Genomic DNA, 23,145 nt, shown 5'->3' with positions numbered 1-23,145 from the left:
GGACCTCCTGATGGCACCTGATTTTTTTGGCTACTGTGTGACACAGAGTGTTGGACTGGATGGGCCATTGGCCTGATCCAACTGGAGAGCCAGTTTGGTGTAGTGGTTAAGTGTGCGGAGTGGTTAAGTGTGGGAGAACCGGGTTTGATTCCCCACTCCTCCACTTGCACCTGCTAGCATGGCCTTGGGTCAGCCATAGCTCTGGCAGAGGTTGTCCTTGAAAGGGCAGCTGCTGTGAGAGTCCTCTCCAGCCCCACCCACCTCACAGGGTGTTTGTTGTGGGGGAGGAAGGTAAAGGAGATTGTGAGCCGCTCTGAGATTCTTTGGAGTGGAGGGCGGGATATAAATCCAATATCTTCATCTTCTTCTTCTCTTATGTGACACAGTGTGTTGGACCGGATGGGCCATTGGCCTGATCCAATATGGCTTCTCTTATGTTCTTATGTGAAACAGAGTGTTGGACTGGATGGGCCATTGGCCTGATCCAACATGGCTTCTCTTATGTTCTTATGTGACACAGAGTGTTGGACTGGATGGGCCATTGGCCTGATCCAACATGGCTTCTCTAATGTTCTTATGTGACACAGAATGTTGGACTGGAAGGGCCATTGGCCTGATCCAATATGGCTTCTCTTATGTGAAACAGAGCGTTGGACTGGATGGGCCATTGGCCTGCTCCAACAGGGCTTCTCTTATGTTCTCTTAAACGCAGAATATGGCTTGAAACTGGGGAGCCAGATTTTCATCAAGCACATCACGGACACAGGACTGGCCGCCAAGGATGCCTCACTGCAAGAGGGGGATCTCATCCTTAAGGTGCGTGTGGGAGAGAAGGTGAGGTGCTGGCTTTTTGGGGGCAGGAGTGCACCGGAACAGAGCTCCACCTAGGGTGGCCAGGGCTGCAGCTGGCATGCTGGGGAAGGTGGGCAGGAGGCATTTTTAAATGCCTCCTTGATGGCTTCAGCTTTCCCCAGCGTCCCTGCTGGGAAAGGGACGGGGAAGCTCCTGCTGGGCCTTTTCTACAATAAAGCCTTGGCCGTGGGATGTCGATTGTGCAAACCCTCGGAAGAGCTAAGTTAAACATTACACTTACCCATGATTACCACAGTAGTGCAGGTTCCCTGGGGGCACTCAATTTAGAATAGCTGTGGGCAGGGAGTTTTTTTTTTTTTTTGCAGGAACTCCTTTGCATATTAAGCTACACCCCTCTGATTTAGCCAATCCTCCCAGGAGCCAGTTTGGTGTAGTGGTTAAGTGTGCAGACTCTTATCTTGGAGAACCGGGTTTGATTCCCCACTCCTCCACATGCAGCTGCTGGAATGGCCTTGGGAAAGCCATAGCTCTGGCAGAGGTTGTCCTTGAAAGGGCAGCTTCTGGGAGAGCTCTCTCAGCCCCACCTGCCTCACAGGGTGTCTGTTGTGGGGAAGGAAGGGAAAGGAGATTGTAGGCCACTCTGAGACTCTGTCCTTGAAAGGGCAGCTTCTGGGAGAGCTCTCAGCCCCACCCACCTCGCAGGATGTCTGTTGTGGGGGAGTAAGGGAAAGGAGATTGTAGGCTGCTCTCAGACTCCGTCCTTGAAAGGGCAGCTTCTGGGAGAGCTCTCACAGCCCCACTCACCTCACAGGGTGCCTGTTGTGGGGGAGGAAGGGAAAGGAGATTGTAGGCCGCTCTGAGACTCTGTCCTTGAAAGGGCACCCCCCCCCCTCAGCTCCACCTGCCTCACAGGGTGTCTGTTGTGGGGGAGGAAGGGGAAGGAGATTGTAGGCTGCTCTGTCCTTCAAAGGGCAGCTTCTGGGAGAGCTCTCTCAGCCCCATCTGCCTCACAGGGTGTCTGTTGTGGGGGAGGAAGGGGAAAGAGATTGTAGGCTGCTCTGAGACTCTGTCCTTGAAAGGGCAGCTTCTGGGAGAGCTCTCTCAGTCCCACCCACCTCACAGGGTGTCTGTTGTGGGGGAGGAAGGGAAAGGAGATTGTAGGCCTCTCTGAGACTGATTCAGGGAGAAGGGTGGGGTATAAATCTGCAATTCTTCTCCTTCTTGCAGGGCTCGTCTTACAGGGCCTACTGTAAGCTCTTGGAGGATTGGCTACATCGGGGGCGGGGGGGCGGTTGTAGCATAATATGCAAAGGAGCTCCTGCTACAAAAATTGCCCTGGCTGAGGGGCCCAGTTTAGTTTGAGGCCGTGGCAGAGAGGGATGAGAGGGCTGCTGCCTTCCCACCCTTGTGCCATTTTCTTGACCCTGAACTGCTCTGTTAATGTATGTTTTATTCTGCCGGCCCTTGACCATAATAAATTATGGACTGGTCAACGCAACTGGCGAAGGAGGAGAAAGAGATGGAAATACCTGAGAAGGAACATTTGGAACTTGGGGAGAGCTGCACGCAGGAGGTGTATGCCTTTCAACCGGTGCGGCGTTTCTTCCTTCCAGATCAACAGTGTGGCCAGCGAGAACATGTCCCTGGAGGAGACGCGGCGCCTGATTGAGAAGTCGGATGGGAGGCTGACCTTGCTTGTCTTGCGGGACAACAGTCAGTTCCTAGTCAACATCCCCGAAGTGAGAGACAGCGACAGCGGAAGCTCCCGGCTGGAGGGTGAGGAGGAGAGGTGAAGATTGAAGGGGGAGGGGGGGGTGCTCTGAGGCTACACATACCGTGAGTGGAGGAGAGCTGAGTCAGGCTGAGTCCTTGTCCCCCAAGTGTGCTGTGTGAGAAGTGAACCAATTTTGCAATCGAGGCTACCAAAATCTGCTATCCATCCCTGGACTAAGGGAGTCCAGACTAAGCTCCACATGGGCCAGGGCCTTCTCAGTGGCAGCACCAATGCTGTGAAATGCTCTCCCTGAGGCCATGAGAGCCCTGCGGGATCTCTCCCAATTCTGCAGGGCCTGGAAATCTGAACTTTTCCGGCAGGCCTATAAGAACTAAGTGGGAGAGGCTGCCTCTTCTATGCTGCTGAGCGATACCATCAGAAGGACCCCCTAACAGATAATCAGAAGAACTGTGACATCAGAAATAATTCGATCCGCCTAGATCAAAATTTTTGTATAGCGCCTAATATTGAGTCTTAAATTGCTGTTATTAAGTTTTATCGTTTTAAAATTGTAACTGAAATTGTTGTTTTTACATGACTGTTAGTGGGCGGCCTGTAGCTATTGGGGGGCCCTGTGGGGGCCTTGCCCCCCTGACTTTCTGCTGGGTGCCCCAGCTCAGGTGCCCTGACCTTTCCTTCCTTCCCCTCCAGGAATGAAAGCTGAGAGGCTGGGGGTCACCCCCTCCCCCCCACAATTCAGAGCAGCCGCTGCCCCTCCCATGCCATTTAAAGACCCCTCAGTTGGGGTTGGTGGCAGGGGGGAAAGTCAGGCACCCTGAATCATGGTGGTAGCAGTCAGGGGAGGGGAGCCCCTAAGTGCCCCCTGACTTTTTAACACGCCCCCCCAACTTTTAAAATCCCGGCTATGGGCCTATCTCTCTCTCCATTGACTCCCAATCTTTTTGGCACCAGGGACAGGTTTTGTGGAAGGCGATTTTTCCACAGACCGTGGGGGGTGGGTGGCACAGGGGGTTTTGCCACCCCAACCTGCCCCCTCTGCCCACACCCCATTTAGGGTTGCCAAGTCCCCCGCTGTCTCCAGGTGATCTATGGTACCTATTGTACCATAGAGTTTTCCCTCCCAAATTTCTAGAGTGTCCGGGAAAACCATAGCGTTTTCCCAGAAACGCCTAGAGCAGCTGGCGCGTAACATCGCCAGTGCAATGATACCATTTGCATGTGATGTCATCACACTAGCAACGTCGGGGGGAGGTTCCCCCCTCTGGCCCAATGTGGGTCAATGTGGGCCAGTGATTGGGAACCTCAAGGGCGAGAGAACCTCCACCCAACCCGGGGGCTTGGCAACCCTAACCCCATCCCTGCCCGCCACGGGGATCTTTAAATGGGGGGGAGACTGGGGCTGTTTCTACCGCCTCCCCGCTAGGTGGCCAGGTGGCATAAGGCCGATCTGCCTCCCTCTCCCATTTAAAGACCCCCACCGATCAGCTGATCGGTGGGGGTCTCTAAATGAGGGGGAGGCTAAGGTTGCAGCAGTTCTGCCCCTTCCGCCAGCCTGGGACCCAGGGCGAGACAAAAGAGGTGGTGTGGCGGCAGGGAGAGCCAGGTGGAGAGCCAGTTTGGTGTAGTGGTTAAGTGTGCGGACTCTTATCTGGGAGAACCGGGTTTGATTCCCCACTCCTCCACTTGCACCTGCTGGAATGGCCTTGGGTCAGCCATAGCTCTTGCAAGAGTTGTCCTTGAAAGGGCAGTTTCTGTCAGAGCTCTCTCAGCCCCACCCACCTCACAGGGTGTCTGTTGTGGGGGAGGAAGGGAAAGGAGATTGTGAGCTGCTCTGAGACTCTTCGGAGTGGAGGATGGGATATAAATCCAATATCTTCATCTACCTCACAGGGTGTCTATTGTGGGGGAGGAAGGGAAAGGAGATTGAGACTCTTCAGAGTGGAGGGCGGGATATAAATCCAATATCTTCATCTACCTCACAGGGTGTCTGTTGTGGGGGGGGGAGGGAAAGGGGATTGTGAGCCGCTCTGAGACTCTTCAGAGTGGAGGGCGGGATATAAATCCAATATCATCTTCTTCTTCTCACTTTGAGGCCCGGTTGCTAGCAGTCCACAGACTGGTCCTGGTCCATGGCCCGGTGGTTGGAGACCCCTGTCTCTGTCTGACTGAATGAGCATGCTTTGTCTTCCTTGCACTCAGGCTCCACTGGGAGCAGCCGATTCTGTCCTGCTGTCCGCATTGGGGCTCATTGAATGCTGAGTCTGTCCATTGCATCTCTGAATGAGTTGCTGCTTCAGGCATGCTAGCTTCCAGTTAGGAGGCAAGCCCCGATCAGCAACCTATTCAGAAACCCAGGATGTGAGATCCGTGGAGGACATGCAGCTTGTACTTTGGACAGCCGTGGCACATTTCCGTCCCCAGAATCTGGGTAGACTGGCAAACCATAAGGGAGAAGCTGCCCTTCCCTTCAGTGCCTTTGTTCCTAGTTAGCTGGCTGGGCATCTAGAGAGGCGTTTGGAAGGCAGCAAGTATAATATATATCTGTATTTGAAAAAAAGGGTATGTGTGTATCAGGGGTCGTTTTTGTAGAAAAAGAGGTGGTGGAGCTCATCCAGGGATTGTTATGCAGCTGCACCTACTAGTCAATGGACAAGGTGGGGAGGAGGAGGTGGAAACCATCAGAAAGGTTCAGGAGCTGTGCTCCTGTGAGCTCCTGCTGAATTCAAGGCCTGCTTTCATCCCGCCTTTGAGGTGGCATTAAATTCCAGTGCTTAATATAAGAGGGTGGATTTTTTTTTGTGAAGAGAGTCAATCAAATAATGATATGTTTTAGAAAGCAAACCTTTCTTGCCTTTTCCCTCCTCTTTAAGAAGGACCTCAAATGGCGTCAATCCATCTCTAATAGTTTCTTTCCTCTGAAGAGAGTGGGCCACATTCTGAACTTGAAAGTACTGATACCAGCTGATATTAACTAATACGTTTGCATCCATATTCTTCTTTAGTGCCATTTTATCTGCCTGAACCACCGGGCCATGGACCTCTTACATTTTAACATTTTGGCAGTAAGGTCTAGCAACTCACTTTCAAGAGGGAGAACTGATTTCTCACAGGCTTCCATGCTTCCTTCCAGTTTTTATCCATTTGCAATATCAGGATACTGAATCCTGGATTGGGTAGTTTGTTTTCAATTCCGTTTGTGTGTGTGTGTGTGTGTGTTGATTTCTAATTTGTTTGGCGGGGCTTGAAAGTACACCCAGCAGGGCTTCCAGTGAATTGCAGTATATCTCTGGCATGGCGAGCTCAGAATCTAGAAGCAGGTGTGGAATTTGGAAACTCATCCTTCCAAACAAGCTTGAATACTTGGAAGTGGCTGTTGGAGGTGAGGAGTGACTCCCCCATCCCTCATGTCTGTCCTTTCAGACATCTCTGATCTGGACTCGGAGACCTCAATGCCTCCCCCAGTGGAGCATCCCCGGCCACCCCCTGATTCTCCGCAGAGGACTTCTTTCCCGTAAGTGACGATTTCCTTCCTCCCTCCCTCCCTCCCTCCCTCCCTTCCTTCCTTCCTTCCTTCCTTCCTTCCTTCCTTCCTTCCTTCCTTCCTTCCTTCCTTCCTTCCTTCCTTCCTTCCTTCCTTCCTTCCTTCCTTCCTTCCTTCCTCCCTCCCTCCCTCCCTCCCTCCCTCCCTCCCTCTCTTCCCTCCCTCCCTTCTTCCCTCCTCCCTTCCTTCCTCTCTTCCCTCCTCCCTTCCTTCCTCTCTTCCTTCTTCCCTCCGTCCCTTCCTCCCTCTCTTCCTTCTTCCCTCCCTCCCTCCCTCCCTTTCATTTTCTAAACCCTTTTATTGTAAATAGGCAACCAAATATGTCCCCGAAAGGGCGTTGTGCTCCAGTAGGTGAAATCTGCTGGTGATCCCTGTCCCGAAAGAGGTCCGGCTGTCCTCAACGAGGGTCAAGGCTTTTTCAGTCCTGGCCCCACATTGGTGGAAGGCTCTGCCAGAAGACATCAGGGCTCTGTGGGCTCTTTTACAGTTCCGCAGGGCCTGTAAGGCAGAGATGTCCCGCCAAGCCTTTGCCCGAGGCTAGCGACGGTTGCCATCCTGGCACCTTTTCCTCTCCACCCCCTCTTGGGGGGATCCCCCCACCCCTGACGTGACGTACTGACTAAGAGCACTTTAAAGACCCCATCAGGGTTTGTGATTTTTTACTGTAATCGATTTTATAGATATGTATTTTTTACTGTTGTGCATCGCCCTGAGCCTGGCGCTGGCTGGGATAGGGCGATTCATTAAATGTAAATAATAATAATAATTTGCAGTTACAGTCTCCCGTATCATTTTCAAACCAAAATACAAGGTATGTTGTTGTTCTGGATTCTTATTACAACAACCAGTTGCAGCAAGCTAACCAGTCAATGAAACAAAAGCAAATCTTCAGCCCTCGAGGTTTGTGAGGTTTTTAATTCACCAGGAGAAATATGTATCCAGGCTGGCCATTGATTCATCGCATTATGTGATGACAGATTACCTTCCCGTTGCTCCTCCCCTGCTTCACCCCACCCTGACCTAGTATGGTCAGAGATTGTTGGCAGCGTTGGCCCACCGACCAGCTGGTTGACCTTGAGCACAGACCCCATAGGAGCACCGCGCACGTACGTCTGTGTGCCGTCTTGTATTTTGAATTACTGCCATTGTATAATTGATAGAGGGTTTTATTACTTTAACTGTTTTATCTATGTTTTAATTTCTGTAAGCAGCCCTGAGCCCTGCATGCAGGGAAAAGCAGGGTGAAAGTCTAACTAACTAAATTATTAGGCCACCCACCCCTGATGTAGCCAATCCTCCAAGAGCTTACAGGGCTCTCCTTACAGGGCCTGCTGTAAGCTCCAGGAGGACTGGCTACATCACGGGGGTGTGGCCTAATAGGCAAAGGAGGTCCTGCTAGAATTCCTTACAGGGCTCTTCGTACAGGGCCTGCTGGAAGCTCCAGGAGGATAGGCTACATCAGGGGGTGTGGCCTAATATGCAAAGGAGGTCCTGCTAGAATTCCTTACAGGGCTCTTCGTACAGGGCCTATTGTGGGCGGGGCCGGGAGGCTTTGGGGGCGGGAGACCTTGGGGGCGGAGCCGGGAGCAAGGTTGAGACAAGCGCCGTTGAACTCCAAAGTGCCAATTTTAGGCAAAATCTCTATCTTTCTTGTTATGAGGCCTAAATCTCTGGTTCCCCATAGCATGTCAATTCTAGAAAATGTCTTATGTCTTGCAGAAAAAAAAGTATAGTCCCGCACTTCAGGGTTAAACTTTCTCCATATGTCCTCCAAATTTTCCTGTTTTACTAATTCAAAAAAAGACTTTGGCAATTTTCCTTCTTTTCCACTATTTTTTTCCCCTCCGGATCTATCCAATGAGTTCTCAACTGTTCCATTAAAATCTCCCATTAAGAGTATTTGATCGTAGGTCAACTCATCTAGTTGTTGTGTAATGTCTTTAAAAAAAACATCTTTTGCACCATTAGGTGCATATAGTCCCAATAACAGCGTTTTTTTTCCCATTTGATGTTATTTCCACTGCTACAAATCTTCCATCCTTATCTTTAAATACCAATTTTGGCTCCAGGTCTTGTTTAATATAAAAAACTACTCCCCTTTTTTTCTGGTCAGCTAACGAAAAAAATTCCCTTCCCAATTGTTTGTTCCATAAAAATTTATAATCCTTTTGTTTAATGTGGACTTCTTGCAAACAAATTATATTACAATTTTGCTTTTTAATCCAATGAAAAGTTGCCCTTCTTTTTTGTGGTGAATTTAGTCCATTAACATTCCAAGACGTGATGGCCAGAACGCCCGTACAGGGCCTATTGTAAGCTCCAAGAGGATTGGCTGCATCAGGGGGGTGTGGCCTAATAGGCAAAGGAGGTCCTGCTAGAATTCCTTACAGGGCTCTTCTCACAGGGCCTGCTGTAAGCTCCAAGAGGATTGGCTACATCAGGGGGGAGTGGCCTAATAGGCAAAGGAGGTCCTGCTAGAATCCCTTACAGGGCTCTTCTCACAGGGCCTGCTGTAAGCTCCAGGAGGCTTGGCTACATCATGGAGGTGTGGCCTAATAGGCAATGGAGGTCCTGCTAGAATCCCTTACAGGCTCTTCTCACAGGGCCTACTGGAAGCTCCAAGAGGATTGGCTACATCAGGGGGGAGTGGCCTAATAGGCAAAGGAGGTCCTGCTAGAATCCCTTACAGGGCTCTTCTCACAGGGCCTACTGGAAGCTCCAGAAGGCTTGGCTACATCACGGGGGTGTGGCCTAATAGGCAATGGAGGTCCTGCTAGAATTCCTTACAGGGCTCTTCATACAGGGCCTATTGGAAGCTCCAGGAGGATTGGCTACATCAGGGGTGTGTGGCCTAATATGCAAAGGAGTTCCTGCTACAAAAAAGCCCTGACTAAATAAATCAATCATGCAGTGCTTCTGTCTGTCTGTGTCTACAGGACATTCCTCCTTCCAACCCAGTGACTATTAGGTTTGGGTTTGTTTCCCCTTCTAGGTCAAGAAAAGATTCCAGCAGGGAGGAGGTGGTGCCGGTGGAGGAGTTGACCATCTTGCCAGTTATTGGTGAGTCCCAAGCTCCTTTGCCCTCTAAGCTAAGTCCACGGTGCCCTCGACTAGTACCTTTAAGGTGGGGGACTCTCCTCATACCATAGAGTTTCCCCTCCCAAATTCTAGAGCACCCAGGAAAATCATAGAGTTTTCCCAGAAACGCGTAGAGCGGTCGCCGGTGTGATGACGTCACTTCCGGTGATGTCATCACGCTGGGGGTTTGGCAGCCTTACCCTCGACTGATCTGCAGGGAAGGCTCTTTCAAAAGACCCCCAGACATCAGAGGCTGCCCAATGAATTAAAATCCCCCCTTCCCTCCCATTGGAAGGCTTTTTTGGCCAAGTTCACGTGTTTTGCCTTGGGGGCTTGGATGAGCTAGCTGACTTGGATCCAGGACTGGCCCAAGTGACTTGTTGCGGTTGTATTTTTTCTGTTCTTGTACACCAGGGCCCTTTTCAAACTGCCTTTCTATTCTGTTTTAGTAACCGGTTGCTAATGGATTTTTCCCCTCTCAGTTCAAACAGACCCATTTTAATAACCGGCTGCTAGCGGAATGTATTTACCTGTTCATACAAACCTGCTTATGTTGGGTTAGCAAAGCACGGTTGAGCACTTGTGAGGGAAACTGCTTTCTTCCATTTTCTACTCTTTCATTGCACTCCTGAATCACTTTGGTGTGGTGTTTAAAATGTTTATAGTGCTTCCTGCAATACTGTTTTCCTCCTGCCCTTTTTCGCCACGTGATCTTCCTCTTGACTTTTTTGGTGAACGTTCTACATTGAGTGCTGTAGCGCTAAACCAGTATACCGCTTCAGTGTTATAGTAGACTGATCAAAGCCACCAAGAATTACACCGTCTTTCAGTTTGCAAAAATATATTACAAGGATTGTGTACAACACATAATAAACAATGCAATAATGATAGAGGCCAGCGGTGCTAGGGCCTTTTAAAGTAACAGAAACCCCACTGTGCTCCCCCCCCCCAAGCTCCAAGAATGCAGAGCATCACTGCCCCAGACATAAGAACATAAGAGAAGCCATGTTGGATCAGGCCAGTGGCCCACCCAGTCCAACACTCTATGTCACACAGTAGCCAAATAAACCAGGTGCCATCAGGAGGTCCATCAGTGAACCAGAACACTAGAAGCCCTCCCACTGTGCCCCCCCCGCCCCAAATCACACAGCATTACTGCCCTAGACAGAGAGTTCCATCAGTACCCTGTGGCTAATAGCCACTGATGGACCTCTGCTCCAGATGTTTATCTATTCCCCTCTTGAAGCTGTCTATGAGAGCCAGGTTGGTGTAGTGGTTAAGTGTGTGGACTCCTATCTGGGAGAACCGGGTTTGATTCCCCACTCCTCCCCTTGCAGCTGCTGGAATGGCCTTAGGTCAGCCATAGCTCTCACAGAGGTTGTCCTTGAAAGGGCAGCTGCTGTGAGAGCCCTCTCAGCCCCACCCACCTCACGGGGTGTCTGTTGTTGGGGGAGAAGATATAGGAGATTGTAAGCCACTCTGATTCAGAGAGAAGGGTGAGGTATAAATCTATGGTCTTCATCTACAGTCTTCTGTGCTTCGAAGGTCTGTGTGGTTTTTGAGGTTTGCTTTGTGGCCTGGTCTGAGCTGCACCAGTGAGGGGTACCTGTTTCATTCCAACCTATGCTGGAAGCAGGTCACTTGGCGATGGGGTTGCCATCTCTGAGCTGGGAAATACCTGGAGGTTTTGGGGGTGGAGCCTGGGAGGGCAGGGTTTGGGGAGGGGAAAGGATACATTCCAGGGAGTCCACCCTCTGAAGCAGCCATTTTCTCTAGGGGATGATCAATACAACTGGAACTGGTGTAATCAATAAGCTTTGTGAGAAAACCACTGGCAACAATAAATTTTCACAAAAAGCTTGTATAAACGTGTTTTAGCGTAAACTGAGCAAGACAAAACTAAAGAACACTGAGCCTTCAATACATGATATTTCCCCACAATCTTTCCACAGCTTTGTGAATTGGCTTCAAGGTGGACACAACAGTGGGCAAAAGCTTTTTCCCCTCAGCGTTCCACTCCTAACGATGTGGAGAGAGTAAGGAAGGAACCGCTTATGAAAGGACTCCTCGCGGTTTCGATCATCAACTTCGTCAGCCTCCTTCCCTCGATGTTATGAGGAGCTTCAGCTCAATTTTTTCAATGTGGGTCTACGCATGCTCTCATCAGCTGCAACCAGCTAGCAAACCATGAGGAGTCCTTTCATAAGCGGTTCCTTCCTTACTCTCTCTGCATCGTTAGGAGTGGAATACTGAGGAAAAAGTCTTTTACCCACTGTTGTGTCTACTTGAGGAAGCCAATTCACAAGGCTGTGGAAAGACTATGTGGGGAAATTTCATGTATTGAAGACTCAGTGTTCTTTAGTTTTGTCTTGTTCGGTTTGCACTAAAATGCTTTTATACATGCTTTTTGTGAAAATTTATTGTTGCCGGTGGTTTTCTCACAAAGCTTATTTTCTCCAGGGGAACTGACCCTGGCTGACTGGAGATCAACTGTGTAATGGTGGGAGATCCCCAGGTGCCACCTGGAAGTTGGAAACCATACTTAGGGATGGGTCAGGTGTCTGATTTTCTCTCTTCTTCCCCTTCAGATGTCCAAGAAACCCCTGTGAACAACAATGCCGTCAGCTCCAACACCCTCCCTTTTCAAGATGGTGTTGAAGGGTAAGTATCAAGAGTGCTTCTTGCCATGTTGCTTTGCATTTGCTTTCAGCTTCTGCTGTGTTAGCATACTATCTCTTTTGTAACAAGTCAAGCATACTTCTGCCTGGTCTCAGAAGCAGTCAGGGGAGGGACGGTGGCTCAGTAGTACAGCATCTGCTTGGTAAGCAGAAGGTCCCAGGTTCAATTCCTGGCATCTCCAACTAAAGAGGGTCCAGGAAAATAGGCGTGAAAAACCTCAGCTGGAGACCCTGGAGAGCCGCTGCCAGTCTGAGTAGACAAGACTGACTTTGATGGACCAAAGGTCTGATTCAGTATAAGGCAGCTCCATATGTTCATATGTTCATGTAGGGTCAGTGGTTGTCTCCTGTTGACTATGTGTGCACCTGCGAGGGGCCTGGAAATGGGACTTTGGAGTGAGGGAAGGCTTGCTTGCTGCCATTGCATTTGAATGTGTAATGGACGAGGCAAAGGGCATAAGTCAGAGGTGTCAAACGTGCAGCCCAGGGACCAATTCAGGCCCTCGGAGGGCTCCTATCAGGCCCCCAAGCAACTGCCTCTTGTCTGCTTCCTTCTCCCTCTGTCTTGCTTCCATCTGCTTCTCAGCTTGCTTTGCAAGGCTTGCTCAATCGCACAGGAGCTACAGAGCGAAACCTCTATTTTCTCCATTGGCTGAGGCTCCTCCGCCTCCTGGTCCCCTGGGAAGGGAGGGAAAGAGCTAGAGCTTCCTTTGCCCAGTTCCCTGGATCCCATGGGAGAGATACAAAGAAAGTTTATATCTGCTACCTAATCTTAAACAGGTACACACATGGCCCGGCCCGACAAGGTCTCATTTATGTCAGATCTGGCCCTCATAATAAATGAGTTTGACACCCCTGGTATAAGTGTAGGGCAACTGCCCGCCATAACCAGTTTTGCCCTATGGGTGTCAGTATTTCAGTAAAGCCATTTGAATGAATGACGCGTGTTGATAGCTGAACGACCAGGGACTTGACAGTAAGAACCTTATTGGTCTCTAGCAGCTGTCCAGGACAAGGGCAGGGCATGTGCTGCTTGGTGCTGAGGCACCTTCCGTTGTGTTTGCAGGTACAGCCCAGACGCTAAGGTGGTGTGTTTCATCAAGGCCAAGAGCATTGGGCTGCGTCTTGCTGGGGGCAACGACGTGGGCATCTTTGTGGCCGGAGTGCAGGAGGGAAGCCCAGCTGAGACCCAAGGCATCATGGAAGGGGACCAGATTCTCCAGGTATGATGATGGAGCTGGAGGGTTTGAGGAACAAAAGGATAGCCCTGTAGGTAGATCCAGGTGTGCAGCCATTTTTTTTTTTTACATTGGATTTATATTCCGCCCTCCACTCAAGAGTCTCAGAGCGGCTCACAATCTCCTTTACCTTCCTCCCCCACAACAGACACCCTGTGAGGTAGATGAAGATATTGGATTTATATCCTGCCCTCCACTCCGAAGAGTCTCAAGAGCGGCTCACAATCTCCTTTATCTTCCCCCCAACAACAGACACCCTGTGAGGTAGATGAAGATATTGGATTTATATCCTGCCTTCCACTCCGAAGAGTCTCAGAGCGCCTCACAATCTCCTTTCCCTTCCTCCCCCATAAAAGACACCCTGTGAGGCAGATGAAGATATTGGATTTATATCCCGCCCTCCACTCCGAAGAGTCTCAGAGCAGCTCAAAATCTCCTTTATCTTACCCCCACAACATACACCCTGTGAGGTAGATAAAGATATTGGATTTATATCCCGCCCTCCACTCCGGAGAGTCTCAGAGCGGCTCACAATCTCCTTTCCCTTCCTCCCCCACAATAGACACCCTGTGAGGTAGATGAAGATATTGGATTTATATCCCGCCCTCCACTCCGAAGTCTCAGAGTGGCTCACAATCTCCTTTCCCTTCCTCCCCCACAACAGACACCCTGTGAGGTAGATGAAGATATTGGATTTATATCCCGCCCTCCACTCCGAAGAGTCTCAGAGCGGCTCACAATCTCCTTTCCCTTCCTCCCCCACAACAGACACCCTGTGAGGTAGATGAAGATATTGGATTTATATCCCGCCCTCCACTCCGAAGAGTCTCAGAGCGGCTCACAATCTCCTTTCCCTTCCTCCCCCACAACAGACACCCTGTGAGGTAGATGAAGATATTGGATTTATATCCCACCCTCCACTCCGAAGAGTCTCAGCAGCTCACAATCTCCTTTCCCTTCCTCCCCCACAACAGACACCCTGTGAGGTAGATGAAGATATTGGATTTATATCCCGCCCTCCACTCCGAAGAGTCTCAGAGCGGCTCACAATCTCCTTTCCCTTCCTCCCCCACAACAGGCACCCTGTGAGGTGGGTGGGGCTGGAGAGGGCTCTCACAGCAGCTGCCCTTTCAAGGACAACCTCTGCCAGAGCTATGGCTGACCCAAGGCCATTCCAGCAGGTGCAAATGGAGGAGTGGGGAATCCAACCCGGTTCTCCCAGATAAGAGTCCGCACACTTCACCACTACACCAAACTGGCTCTCTATGTTGGTCTGAAGCAGTAGAACAAAGCAGGAGTCCAGTAGCACCTTTAAGACCAACAAAGTTTCCTTCAGCATGTAAGCTTTTGTGTGGATGCAGACTTCACCAGACGATGAATTGGGGTACAGTGAGCAGTGCTACATAGAGCTGGCGGGCAGGGGTTAAGAAGATGATGATGATATTGGATTTATATCCCATCCTATACTCTGAATCTCAGAGCGGTCACAATCCCCTTTACCTTCCTCCACACACACAACAGGCACCCTGTGGGGTAGGTGGGGCTGAGAGAGGTCTTACAGCAGCTGCCCTTTCAAGGACAACTCCTGCAATAGCTATGGCTGACCCAAGGCCATTCCAGCAGGTGCAAGTAGAGGAGTGGGGAATCAAACCCAGCTCTCCCTGATAAGAGTCCGCGCACTTAACCACTGCACCAGACTGGCTCTCCAGTTTGGTGTAAGCATGAAAAGTGGTGCAAAGTTAAAACCCAATAGGAAAAATGTTGGAAATAACAAATTGCTTGGGACAGCAACAAAGGCAGTAAACAACAAAGGCAGTCAACGTGTCAGAATTGGAGAATGATGGTGAGAGGATCAAAGGCAATAAATGCAGTCTGTTTATAGCTTGTCAAGCCTGGGTTAAACTGAGAACATGTTTTTCTCAGAGATGTTCCTGTCCACCTAATTTAATTTTTAATATGCAGCATTATAAACATCATTCCAGTTTGCCAATACAAAAAAGAATACATTAGAATATAGTGGAAGATGGGTTTAACATATATAATGAGATAAACAACCAATATCCATTATTTAAGTTTGTCAATACAAAAAGAGACATTATTCAGATACACTATTCTAAAAAAGAAATACATTGGAATACCATTGATATATAGCTCTACTTGGTGGAAGTGGGTTTAGCATATGTAATGAGATAAGAAACCAATATCCCTGTTCAATCCTGGGGAGGTGTTTGTTCCAAGTTTCATAATAATTTGTAATTCAGCAATTTCCCTCTCCATTCTGTTCTTGAAGTTCCTAATGCCTTTTTTGTATTGTTTTTTTTTTTGTATTGACAAACTTAAACAGGAAACATTGGTATTTATTTCATTACGTATGTTAAACCCATCTTCAACTATATTCAAATGCATTTTTTTAATTGACAAACTGGAATGAGGTTTATAATGCTATGCTGCATGTCAAAAATTAAATTAGGTGGACAGGAACACCTCTGAGAAAAACATGTTCTCAGTTTAACCCAGGCTTGAGGAGCAATACAGCAATTAACTGACTCCACATTTATTACCTTTGACCCCCTCACCATCATTCTCCAAGCAGATAGATCCAAACAGGCAGCCGTGTTGGTCTGAAGTAGTAGAACAAGATAGGAGTCGCTTGCACCTTTAAGACCAACTTAGTTGTATTCAGGATGTAAGCTTTCGTGTGCATGCACACTTCTTCAGACGAGGAATGAGGTACAGTAAGCAGAGCCACATATAGCTGGTGGGGTTTGGAATGCCAAGTGGTACAGAGTTAAAATCCAATAGCAGAATAGTAAAATTTTACTATTCTGCTATTGTTTTTTAACTTTGTACCACTTGGCATTCCAAACCTCACCAGCTCTATATGGCTCTGCTTACTGTACCTCATTCCTCGCCTGAAGAAGTGTGCATGCACACGAAAGCTTACGTTCTGAATAAAACTAAGTTGGTCTTAAAGGTACAAGCGACTCCTATTTTGTTCTACATCGTTCTCCAATTCTGACGTTTACTGCCTTTGTTGTTGTCCCATGCAAATGGTGCTCTTTCAATTTACAGCATTTTTCCTGTTGGATTCTAACTTTGTACTATTTTGCATGCCTGCCAGCTCTATGTAGCACTGTTCATTGTACCCCATTTCATGAGTCAACAGTGTGATGCAGTGGCTAAAAAGGGAAATGCAATTTTGGTCTGTATCAACAGAAGTCTAGGGTTCAGATCACATGAAGTGATGGTTTCGCTTTACTTTGCTCTGGTAAGACCTCACCTGGAGTATCGCATTCAGTTTTGGGCACCACATTTTCAGAAGGATCTAGACAAGCTGGAACAGTTCCAGAGGAGGGCGACAAAGATGGTGAGGGGTCTGGAGACCAAGTCCTGTGAGGAAAGGTTGAAGGAACTGAGCATGTTTAGCCTGAAGAGGAGGCGGCTGAGAGGTGATAGGATCACCATTTTCAAGTACTTGAAGGGCTGGCATGTAGAGGATGGTGTGGAATTGTTTTCTGTGGCCCCAGAAGGTAGGACCAGAACCAACGGGTTGAAATTAAATCAAAAGAGTTTCCGGCTCAACATTAGGAAGAACTTCCTGACAGTCAGAGTGGTTCCTCAGTGGAACAGGCTTCCTCGGGAGGTGGTGGGCTCTCCTTCCTTGGAGTTTTTTAAACAGACATCTGACTGCAGTGAGGATCATGTGAATTTAGGGGGAGATGTTTGTGAGTTCCCTGCATTGTGCAGGGGGTTGGACTAGATGACCCCAGAGGTACCTTCCAACTCTATGATTCTATGATTCATCATCTGATGAAGTGTGTATGCACACAAAAGCTTACATTCTGAATAAAATTCTTATAGGTGCTTCTGGACTCCAACTTTGTACTAAAGGATATCCCTGTTAGTAAATGTGGCTGGCAACAAACAACCTTGGAAGTAAGAATGCTCTTGACTGGATCAGGCCAAAACAGGACCTCGCTCAGCTTCCTGCTTCCAACAGGAGGTAGCCACTTGCTTCTGGGAAGGCCCCAGGCAGGGCTTGAGCAAAACAGCCTTCCCTACTTGTTGTCTGGTATGTAGAGGAGTATTACCTCTGGAAACAGAAGCTCTATTCACCTAGCATGAGTTGGCAGAAGTCGAGCCAGCTAATGTTCATAATTGATACCTTGCGGCAGTAATTTCTCTGCAGCCTTTAATTTTCCGGCAATGAATTCTGTCATCATCTTTAGGCTATGGTTGGGAAAGAGAAGGGGGAAAAACAAAGGGAAGCCAAAGCCCTTGTGTCGAGCTTGATTTTGTTGTTGGTACAGCCCTTTTGCAAGTTAATGAACTCATAATTTCCCCTGGAAATGAATGGGCTCATTTCTTCTAAAGCAAAACAATCTGTCAGCCTCTGGGGCCCAAGTGGTTCACAGCCAGTGGTTATATATAATAGCTCTCCTGGCCAAAGGTAGCATTACTGCTCTGACACCCAGAAGATGACTGAAACGAAGAGGGGCAAAGGGGCTAAGAATATCTTCCTGGCAACCCCAGGGAGAGGGGTTTTGACCAACTGAGGATTCAAGAGAGGAGGAGTAAAATCCCTTGGCACGGTGGGAGAGGGATTCATTTTGGCTACTTTTGTATGGGGGAAGGAACCCACACACCTGAGCTCCATCTTGTTGGTTGCCATTGCCTCACGGAGCAGACAACAGGGCTGTCTGTCTGGACAAGTACGTCAAGGTAACGGGGAGCTGTAACTTCTTCAGTCAGTGAGCCTCCCTTAGAATAAGAACAACTAGGGCATGCACAGGGACAGTGGAACTGTGTGCTTATGCCTTGCCTTTCTTTCTCTTGCTCAGTCCATGACCGTGCAGAGAGTATGTGTGTAGACTTTCAGCTTTAAATTCTCTCTCTCTCTCTCTCTCTCTCTCTTCTCTTCTCTTCTCTTCTCTTCTCTTCTCTTCTCTTCTCTTCTCTTCTCTTCTCTTCTCTTCTCTTCTCTTCTCTTCTCCTCTCTCCTCTTCTCTTCTCTTCTCTTCTCTTCTCTTCTCTTCTCTTCTCTCTTCTCTCTCTCTCTTCTCTTCTCTTCTCTTCTCTCTTCTCTTCTCTCTTCTCTTCTCTTCTCTTCTCTTCTCTCTCTCTTCTCTTCTCTTCTCTTCTCTTCTCTCTTCTCTTCTCTCTTCTCTTCTCTTCTCTCTTCTCTCTTCTCTTCTCTTCTCTTCTCTTCTCTTCTCTTCTCTTCTCTTCTCTTCTCTTCTCTTCTCTTCTCTTCTCTTCTCTTCTCTTCTCTTCTCTTCTCTTCTCTTCTCTTCTCTTCTCTTCCCTTCCCTTCCCTTCCCTCTCCCTTCCCTTCCCTTCCCTTCCCTTCCCTTCCCTTCCCTTCCCTTTCTCTTATATCCCGCCTTCCCAACCAAAGCAAGCTCAGGGCGGCTTACATTTTCATAAAAACATCGTATAAAAACCAGTAATCGGTATAAACTATAAATTACAAATAAGTATATTAAAACAACATATTTAAATGCTGCCAGTTGTTCTCTGTACCACATAGATCTCTACCATTCTACCACTCTTTTCAAAATGGGTGTTCCAGTAAGGGAGGTGGATAGTTGCTACTGCACTTCTACACTTCTGGGGAATTAGTGACCTAAGCTGTCCCCATGGCAACCTGCTGCTGGGTAATGCAGGCGCTAGACAGCGTCTTAGAATGCCAGCATAATAGAGAAGCCGGGAGTTCTGGCTTTGTGGGTGGGTGGTTCCTGAAAGACCAGTTGGTGGAAAGGAAAAAGGAAAGGTCCCCTGTGCAAGCACCAGTCATTTCGGACTCTGGGGTGACATCGCATCACAATGTTTTCAAGGCAGACTTTTTATGGGGTGGTTTGCCATTGCCTTCCCCAGTCATCCGCACTTCCCCCCCCCCAGCATTTTACCAACCTCGGAAGGATGGAAGGTTGAGTCAACCTCGAGCCGGCTACCTGAAAACCCAGCTTCCACCGGGGATCGAACTCAGGTTGTGAGCAGAGCTTAGGACTGCAGTACTGCAGCTTTAGCACTCTGTGCCACGGGGACCAAATGGCAGTGGACCAAATGAACAAGCAAGACAGAACCGCAATGAGGGCTGGGTAACAAAGCATCATGGGAGTGGGGGGTGGTTTGGCCCCTGATGCTTTAGAAGGCTGAACAGAGTGGAGCTTACAGATCAGCAAGGCTGTTCCGTTACATCTCCCTTAAGGGGAAAAAGGGGGGGGGCTGTTCTTTTTAATTATTCTACAACATTTATATCCTGCCTTTTTGCGCTCATTAGCGCTGCCAAGGTGGCTAACAAATTAAAACGTAGAACAAAGCAGGAGTCCGGTAGCACCTTTAAGACCAACAAACTTTTATTCAGAACGCAAGCTTTCCTGGGCAGGCGCCCTTCTTCAGACGAGGAATGAGAAGAAGAAGAAGAAGATGATTATGATGATATTGGATTTATATCCCGCCCTCCACTCCAAAGACTCTCAGAGCGGCTCACAATCTCCTTTACCTTCCTCCCCCACAACAGACACCCTGTGAGGTGGGCGGGGCTGAGAGGGCTCTCACAGCAGCTGCCCTTTCAAGGACAACCTCTGCCAGAGCTATGGCTGACCCAAGGCCATGCTAGCAGGTGCAAGTGGAGGAGTGGGGAATCAAACCCGGTTCTCCCAGATAAGAGTCCGCACACTTAGCCACTACACCAAACTGGCTCTCCACAGTACAGTAAGCAGAGCCACATAGAGCTGGTGGGGTTTAGAATGCAAAGCGGTACAAAGTTAAAATCCAATAACGATATCAATAACAAATAGCAAAATAACAATAGCAAAATCCAGTAACTTTGTAACGCTTTGCATTGTAGAACCCGCTAGCTCAATGTAGCTCTGCTTACTGTACCTCATTCCTCGTCTGAAGAAGGGTGCATGCACACGAAAGCTAACATTCTGAATAAAACTTCATTGGTCTTCAACACGCCACTTGACTCCTGCTTTGTTCTGCTGCTTCAGACCAACACGGCAGCCCACCTGGATCTATCTAAATTAAAACATACATAGTAAAATGATATTTTAAAGCCAACCCCCCTCCATTAAAATATTTCGGACAAATCCGGAAATGGAGTCTCAACCAGTATGTAATGGTAACCGTCCAGGCTATAGCTGAAGGAAGATGAAGGCCAAGTTCATTAGATTGAATATTTTCCCATCATCTGTTCTTTCTGGCAGATACCATAATATCCTTTCGAGAACAGATCATGTAAATATTGTCTACTGGAACCAGATTCGTTACCCATATTCTTCTCCGTTGCCCCATGTTCTGTATGACTCGCCAGCAACTTCTTGATCCTGTTATTTCTAACCTCTCTGGCCCTCCGGAAAGAATTACCCAGTTTTTACTTGCTGATAAATCTGCCAGTTTGACTGCAATAGTGGCTGAGTATTTGGCTATTGTACAGTGTAAGGGTTACTCTAGATCTAGAGTAGTATTTGATTCCGTTTTTAGTATTTCTTTCTCAGCGACATTGTCTTAATTGCTTCTTTCATTTTAGTTCCTGTTGGTATTATTTATTTATTTATTATTTCATTATGCCATTGAAGGTCTTGAACTTAAAATATTAAAAAATATTTAAATCCAGAACTAAAAAAAAAAATACAAAGGCATCAAGACAATACCTGAAACACTGAAAACAATGATTAATGAGCATGAAGGCCTGGAGGTGTGCAGTTTCTTTCAGAGATTCACTGCTTCGTGCTGGTTGTTTTCCACCTTTTCTTTCCTGGCAGGTAAATGGCAGAGTTTTCCACAACCTAACACGAGAGGAGGCTGTTCAGTACCTCCTGGAGCTAATGCCAGGCGAAGAGGTGACTCTGCATGTTCAGAATAAGCAAGACCGTGAGTGATTCGCTTTGTTAGATTCTGAGATCAAAATCCCCAAATCCTGCTAGGGTATCGTAAAGTATGAAAAGAAATATAAATGCATTTATTGCCTTCTTATCAACCTCTATATGTCAACAGCAAGTCAGTTGTTCCCAGGGCAGAGGTATGGTAGAAGTTCCCAACTTCCCCTGAAGGAGGCTGCCTGTTGTGTCTCTGCTTGAATCAGCCGTGTGGGCTATTGTTCCTTCCAACCTAGATCAGTGCTCTTCTCACCAAGCAGGACCTGAAAGCACCAGCATCTCAGTTCCCACGCATGTGGTTAACATTTTATCTTTTATGTTTAGGGCTGGCAATCCCCAGGTGGGGGCAGGGGATCCCCCGATTTGGAGACCCTTCCCCCGCTTCAGGGTCATCAGAAAGCGGGAGAGGGGAGGAAAATGTCTGCTGGGCACTCCATTATTCCCTATGGAGACCGAATCCCATAGGATATCATGGAGATTTGATCTGTGGGGATCTGGGGATCGGAGGGGGAGAGGACTTTGTTTTGAGGTAGAGGCACCAAATTTTCGGGCATAGCATCCAGTGCCTCTCCCCAAAATACCCTCCAGTTTTCAAAAAGATTGTACCAAGGGGTCTAATTCTGTGAGCCCCAAAAGAAGGTGCCCCTATCCTTCATTATTTCCATTGGAAGGAAGGAATTGAAAAGGTGTGCCGTCCCTTTAAATGTGAGGGCCGGAACTCCCTTTGGAGTTCAGTTATGCTTGTCACACTCTTGCTCCTGGCTCCACCCCCAATGTCTCCTGGCTCCACCCCCAAAGTCCCCAGATATTTTTTCAATTGGACTTGGCAACCTTATTTGTGCTCTTGGGTATTAATCTTTTGGGGCTTAAGAAAGGGGAGAAGCATCCAGTTCTTAATTTAGCAAAGAGGTCAGCAGGAATGGGAAGTGTTCGGAAATATGCCACTGGTGCACCCCTGAGAGACACCTGACTGCAATTCAGTTGAGGAGCCAGGCCTCGTTTGAGGGCTAGACCCATTTAACAGGATGTCTAGGCTTGCCAAGTACCTTTAAGCCCCATATTGTACCATTGAGTTTCCCCTCCCAAATGGCTAGAGCGTCTGGGAAAACCATAGAGTTTCCCGGAAATGCCTAGAGCGGTCTCTGCATGATGTCACTTCCGGGGGCTGTCATCACGCTGGCGACGTCGGGGAAGGTTCCCTCCGCTGGCCCAATGTGGGCCGGAAGGTTGGGAACCTCCCGGGCGGGGGAACTCCCGCCCAGACCGGGGGCTTGGCAGCCCTAAATATGTCTGTCATTTAGGCTGTCAAAATGGGGAGGCACTTTGGGTCTGAAAGAGGCCCCTGGAAGTCAGTGCACACATGCACAATACTCTTCACTTGACTGCTACATGCAGCGAGTGAAACTCCACAGTGTTATGTTGGGCAGGGCAGAGATAATAAATAACTCTGGGGTGCCCTTCTTGATACAGTTTTCCTTCAGCCTTTTGGCTTTGCTGGTCTTCTGTATGTTTTCCAAGACAGTGAGCTATGAATTCTGCCAACGAGACAGCAGGCAGAAAGGATTTGTCTACAGCATTGCTGTGCAGCCAGAGCCGGATCAACAATTTGGCCAAGTAGGCACTGGCCTATGGGACCCCACGTCTTTAGGGGCTCTGGGCTAGCTTTCCCCCCTGGTTTCCCCCCTGCTTGCAGCCCTCCCAGCCTGCACACGCAGCCAGCAACTGAGCCGCTCTTTGCCCGACTTGCCTGGTGCGGCGGCTGCTGGCGTCATCACCAAGTTTGCCTCTCTCTGCCTCTCCCCCCCCCCCTCAGTTTTGTCAAAGGGGCTTTGGAGAAGGGGCCTGCAGGCTGCAGCGGGGGCCATGGGGGGTGGGGCAGGCACTCAGACTCTGAGATAATTTGTGAGGGGCCCCCAAGATATGGGTTGAAAACTGTAATTTGGAAGAGTTATGAGTGTACGAGTTGGATATCTATTTTTGTTATTGAGTCTACAATGCCTACAGTGCAATAGAGATTATTAATTTGAATTAGAGACAAGATATATTTAAGGAATTGATATTTAGTTGGAGAAACAAAGAAAACATGAAATGTATTTTTTTTTAAAAAATGTCCCAACTCTTTCCCATTCCCCTCCCCCCCTTCCTGTTTGAAACTTAATAAAATGTTAAACTGGAA

General features: G+C 48.4%; 1 protein-coding gene across 1 annotated transcript in view; it reads left to right on the top strand.

Moving 5' to 3' along the window:
• Positions 1-23,145, top strand: part of TJP3 (tight junction protein 3) — an 82,983-nt gene that overhangs the window by 16,636 nt on the left and 43,202 nt on the right. The window contains exons 5-11 of the mRNA XM_060232844.1: positions 713-816; positions 2,427-2,589; positions 5,969-6,059; positions 9,082-9,149; positions 11,756-11,828; positions 12,912-13,068; positions 20,856-20,964. Coding sequence (XP_060088827.1) covers positions 713-816; positions 2,427-2,589; positions 5,969-6,059; positions 9,082-9,149; positions 11,756-11,828; positions 12,912-13,068; positions 20,856-20,964 — 765 coding nt within the window. The remainder of the gene's footprint in view (positions 1-712; positions 817-2,426; positions 2,590-5,968; positions 6,060-9,081; positions 9,150-11,755; positions 11,829-12,911; positions 13,069-20,855; positions 20,965-23,145) is intronic.

This window comes from Heteronotia binoei, chromosome 2 (assembly GCF_032191835.1).
Source record: "Heteronotia binoei isolate CCM8104 ecotype False Entrance Well chromosome 2, APGP_CSIRO_Hbin_v1, whole genome shotgun sequence".
Lineage (NCBI taxonomy): Eukaryota > Metazoa > Chordata > Lepidosauria > Squamata > Gekkonidae > Heteronotia > Heteronotia binoei.
The sequence above is the reverse complement of the archived record's forward strand: the minus strand, read 5'-3'. Positions and strand labels throughout refer to the sequence as shown.